This window comes from Sorghum bicolor, unplaced genomic scaffold (genome assembly GCF_000003195.3).
Source record: "Sorghum bicolor cultivar BTx623 unplaced genomic scaffold, Sorghum_bicolor_NCBIv3 super_101, whole genome shotgun sequence".
In the NCBI taxonomy this organism is placed as follows: Eukaryota; Viridiplantae; Streptophyta; class Magnoliopsida; order Poales; family Poaceae; genus Sorghum; species Sorghum bicolor.
The window spans coordinates 19,012-24,548 of record NW_018396473.1 but is presented as its reverse complement, the minus strand read 5'-3'; the positions used below and the strand labels follow the sequence as shown (position 1 = coordinate 24,548).

General features: G+C 48.3%; 1 protein-coding gene across 1 annotated transcript; it reads right to left on the bottom strand.

The window, feature by feature from the left end:
* Positions 1-1,639: 1,639 nt before the first annotated feature.
* LOC8155344 lies at positions 1,640-3,948 on the bottom strand. Its single transcript, XM_021450635.1, has 2 exons — positions 3,211-3,948; positions 1,640-1,663 (listed from the first exon to the last, which is right to left on the bottom strand). Exons 1-2 carry the CDS (start codon positions 3,946-3,948, stop codon positions 1,640-1,642), a joined length of 762 nt encoding a protein of 253 aa, XP_021306310.1.
* Between the last annotated feature and the right edge of the window lie 1,589 nt (positions 3,949-5,537).

Below are 5,537 nucleotides of genomic sequence, written 5' to 3'. Positions count from 1 at the left end.
ATATATCTAAAGGCAACATTCGTTAGATCAACATATGTATATTAACTGCAACATATAGTGAAAAGCAACCTATATATGGAATCAACATATTAACATATAACTAAAAGGAACATATTCGAATGAGACAATACGTACTGCAGTTCCATACTATATACTGGCAACGCGTGTGTACCATATAAGGGATCGAACACAAATACAAAAGCAGCACGGATTTCAACTTTATGTACCACACTTACATACTACAGTTCCATACTAGATCGAGGTTGAACGATCAAATTTCTCCAGGATCGATCGGATCAGCTGTCATCACTCTCAGTCTCATCAACAAGAAAGCCATGGTTGTGTAGCAACAGCTTGTGGCGTCTTTTGCTCTCGCTACCATGTTTTTTAGAAGAGGAAGAAGAAGCAACATTCACAGCATGGAGTAGGGCATTATCCCACGTCCAGTTCTTGAACCCTGCAGGGGCAAGATACACAAATGACATTTGCCGCAACACAAATAAAAAAATATTTGTACATAAAAATGGCATTAATTATCATTTTATAGCAATGCTTCCTAGTTCTAGATCAGCTCCTGATGAGTACCTGGCGGGCAGGCTGGGCAGGCATTGATCCTCTTCGTTTGCTGGTGCTCGACAAAGAGCAATTGCACCTGTTGACCTCCACCGGCGTGAACAGGAGACAGGCAGGCGTGGAGATCAAAGTTATACGGCTGGCTCTGCAGCATCTCCCCGACCTTGTATGACACGAAGGCGTCGGTGCATGCGTACTTGATCTGTTCATCCGCCAGACTCTTCTTATGCTAGTCTTTATAACGTAGTTTGGGATTATTCTTTTCAGCGACCACGCCCAGCAACTCTAGCCCGATGGACGCGAGGCTTGGCACATTGCACCACTTGCCTTGGATCACGAAGGGCACCATGGCCTGTAGCTCCACCTTCTTGGAAAGCTCGATGTTGTGGTGTTGCCTCAGTAGATCCATGTCGTTGGTGATTGCGACGCCGACGAAAACGTGGTTCTCGCGCACAAAGAAACTCTTGAGGTCGTCGGGGATGCAGCCGCCGGCGACGCCCACCTGGAAGACAAGGCACCTTGTGTTGACGCATATCTGTATGAGGGCTATCTTTTTCTTCCCCTCATACTCCGCATGCTCGGTGTCTAAACCGACGATCAGCGGTTTAGGCTCCTCGCCGCGGACTTCTCTTAGGAAGCCCTCCACCGTCTTTGTTGAGGACGTGACCGTAACCAGGACTTCGTGCTCCTCGCTGACCGAGATCGTCATTTCCTTGTCCGTGTCGTACATGGAGCCTAAACCGGTGGGGTGGCGGGAACGGGAGCGGGATGAACTGGCCAGGGAGCGGGAGCGAGATGAACTGTCCATGGAGCCAGAGCCGGATGGGCCGCCGTCGTACATGGAGCCAAAACGGGTGGGGTTGCTAGAACGACGGCAGTGGGAGGATGATCTGGCCATGGAGCGCGGGAGCGACGAGATGGACTATCCATATGGAGCAGGAGTGCGACGAACTGGTGGATGCGGTGCCTGGAAGACGAACTGAGCGGGAGGTTACAGAAGACGGAGCGGCGTGATGCCACCTTAATCATACAAGTTTACAAAAGGCACTCCATATGAACAAGGAAATCATGCACTTCCCTTCCACCATGCCTGCAAATTAAATAACAAACAATTCAGTGACAGATTTCACAGCAGGTTAAAAGAAGGCGTACACTAAATAACAATAAAGAAGTGACAGCACCTCGCAGCTCGGACACGGCGACCTGTCACCCCAGGCCTCGCAGGTCGGACACGGGTGCGCCGACAACATCACTCGAACCCTAGAATGGGGAATCTCTGAAAGAACAAATGGTGGGTTAGGCAAAGAGGAAGAAAATCTCGGTGGAAATAACTCTGAAAAACAAATGGTGGGTTAGGCAAGTACTTCCAGTATCAATCAATCCAACTGGGTGATCGCCTCCTGCTTCTACCCGACACCTGCCTGAATCGAACCAGATCAATTTTCTCAAGCACAGCAAGCGTCCGACACGCACCTCGAACGTCAGCAGTGGACGGGGCAACGAGGCAGGGACGGTGGGCGACGCAGGGCGGCGGAGCCTTCTCGATCCTCGGCACTCGTGACGAACCTATAGGAGGAGGACGACGATTGGTCGAGGGCTAGGGTTTCGCAGCGAAGAGAAGCGAGGGCAGAGGAGGAAAGCAACAGCGCTAGCACGGGTACGGAGGCATACCCGGCGATGTACGGTCCGCGGCGAAGAGTTGCGACCCTAGCCGCGACCCGAGGTTTATGTGTTTGGCACATTGTCAGTACTGCTTTCACTGCAAGTAAAATGCACAGAACAGCTACCACTTGTCATCATTCCTTGTTCAGTACAGTTGCACATTCAGTTACCACAGATGCATTGCCCCCACACTGCATGTATGACTCCGATTTTCAGATATCATATAGCCAAAATACCAACAGACATGAGATAACATACACACTAGTTTTCAGATAAGAGGGACCACTAGTGTTCAAATAACAGTACACTTGTTGGTTTTCAGAAGCCAAAATTCGACAAAGAGGTGTCAGTTAGTACTGTAATCACATGCATGCGTCTCAGGCCAGTTAGAAAAAACATGCACAATATCAGGCCAGCCCAAAATATTTTAAGACACGCTGAAAGTAGCAGAGGTAGGTATCATATGTGTTCAACAAAATGTCTCATAGGTAGAAAATGCAGAGACTTACATGCAAATAGAAAGATCACTGCCCATCTCAGTATAACATGCTTGGGTAGACCCAGAATGGCAAATACCCAATGCCTTGGAAGATGTTTTCATCAACCAAAACGACATCACCCAACCTAGGAGAAGCACAGGGTTGACTGTAATGGGCACAGTACAGGCAGTTGCTCCTCCTGCCCCATCGTCCTGGACTCGTACAATAGAATGGCGGGCTCCTTGGATCAAGCCCAATAAAGAGAGCGTCATTCTCCAGATTCACCACCTCCATGCAAGTTGCAGGCTTAGTTGACATGTCCAGGCGGTAGACTTTGTACACACCTGAGCTAGTACGAAAGCACAATGGGTCCTCAACAATATGAAGGATTCCGTTGCATACAACCATGAAATGTCTTAATGGCCATCGAATGGTGGCCCACCACTCAACTTCTATCTCCTGCAGACCAAGCTGGGGGGCTAAGGACAGGGTGTACAGCTTGGACCTGAATCCGCCTGGGCGCCAATCCCATAGCGATGAAATCACCCTTGAACTCCACAATCTGCACAATCTCTACATTATTGCAATCTATGCAACATAAATCCAATCTTGACCAATCATTACTGCCGATCACCCAATCAAGCAGGAAACGATGATGTTCTGATACTGCGCAAAGTAGGAGGTGTGAGTCTCGTGATGAAAGGGGAGCTGTCAGCATGCCATACAAGCCAATAACACTTTTCTCAAATGGGGGATGTGGAGGTACAACTTGGGCACCAGTGAACACATCCACAACACGACAATCTTCATCACGACCACAAATCAGCTTGCCATAGGAAGAACGAGTGAACCACAGCTCACCAGATAACCACGCCACATCAAATGTTAATTCAGGAATCTGGCAGCAAAGGGTTCTTCTCATTTCCGCTGGATCAACGACTTTGCACGTGCGAAACACACGACTGTCAGCGCTGGAAGGGACAGTAATGTGGGGCTGGATGAGGAGAGGTGGCAGAAAGGTGAGGAGTGTAGATTTGGATGGGTGTGATGACAAGGCAGCGCGCCAAGAGTGGCAGGTGCTGGCGAAGGCAATGAGCTCAAGGACGGAACCCAATAGAGGAATGATGGAATGGAGAAGACATTGTGGGAGATCTGCCCACCCTTGAAGCTCTGCCCACCCTTGAAGCCGGCAGATACCAGTGGTTATAGCCGAGGCAGAGCTGGGGCTCTGCATGATGTCAGTGCCTATGCAACAAAGTAAAAAAATAATGAAAAAGTTAGAACTAAATGAACTGAATGAGAAATCAAAAATAGACATGCAAAATGTTAAGACAGATAGACAATTGGCAACAGGAACGATGGAATGGAGAAGATCGCTTGCTTTTTCTTTCCTCTTTTCAGCAGTGGCGACGCAGCGTGGCGGCGGAGCCTTCTCGATCCTCGGCACTCGCGACCAACCTGCAGGAGAAGGAGGACGACGATTGGTCAAGGGCTAGGGTTTCGCAGTGAAGAGAAGCGAGGGCGGAGGAAGAAAGCAGCAGCGCTAGCGCGGTATGGGGGCATACCCGGCGATGTACGATCCGCGGCGAAGAGTTGCGACCCTAGCCGCGACACGAGGTTTCGCCGGCGAGGTAGCGGAGGGGAGGCGGCGGTGGTGGCGGTACCCTAGAATGGGAGAGGGAGAGGGGTTTTGGAATGGGGAATGGGTGCTCGAACCCTAGGAGCAGGGTTATGTGCCCGTCGCGCCGCTCGCTGGGCCCTGGGCCGCCGCTGGAAGCTGGAGCCGAATAGAACCCAGTAAACTCGCGCTGAGCACTAAGTGAACCCAACCCCGTAAGTGTTGATCTGTATGAAAATGTACCGTTTTTAAGAGATGTTGCTGAGCCAAAATGGACCAGCACTGTGCCAGCCAAAACGGACAAGCACTGCGCCAGCCAAAACGCAATATCGGTGTTGCCTTTAGAATTCTGTTGACTTATTCATAAGTACGTTGATTGTAAATCTATGTTGACCTACTACACGTGTTGATCTGTATGAAATGTAGCATTTTTAAGAGATGTTGCTGAGCCAAAACGGACCAGCACTGTGCCAGCCAGAACGGTCTTTCAGTGTTGCCTTTAGAAATCTGTTGACTTATTCATAATAACGTTAAGTTTAACTCTATGTTGACCTTAATACACATGTGTTGATCACACGAAAATTATATAAGAGAACGTTAATATTGTATTGTTTGTCCCCACACCCCGCACTAAGGCACAGAGAAAACGTTGTTTGTCCAGGCACCACACACTTACAGCACATGAAATGACATCACAACCAAAAGAGCAACACGCCGGCAACAACAAACACGCCGTGCAACTGCAATTACAGCTCTTCCAGAACATCACTGCAGGTCTTTGGGAACTCAGATGTGGTTTTTTGCATGAAAGAGAAGGTAAAGCAGGACTGCAGTACTGTATCCCTCTAAGCAGGGCTCAAAGGGAAGATCACCAGAAAAGCACTCCATAAAATACAATGCCAGTAATCCATTTTTATGTGGAGTTGTCAGGTCTTCTGTGTAGCTAGGACATTCAACAGTTCTTTTAGCAAATTTTTGTTTCTTCCTTTGCAAATATTTTTCGTTTATAGCATTCTGTAGTGCCATCATAATAGATCTGCGTTGATCTTGCCTCGTGGCAGCACACTTTTCTCGCCCTCGGAAGCTCACAGCATTTGAAACAAGACTACTACCACAATATACAATCCATTCATTTCCATATAACACCGGTAATATATATATATATATATATATATATATATATATATATATATATATATATATAT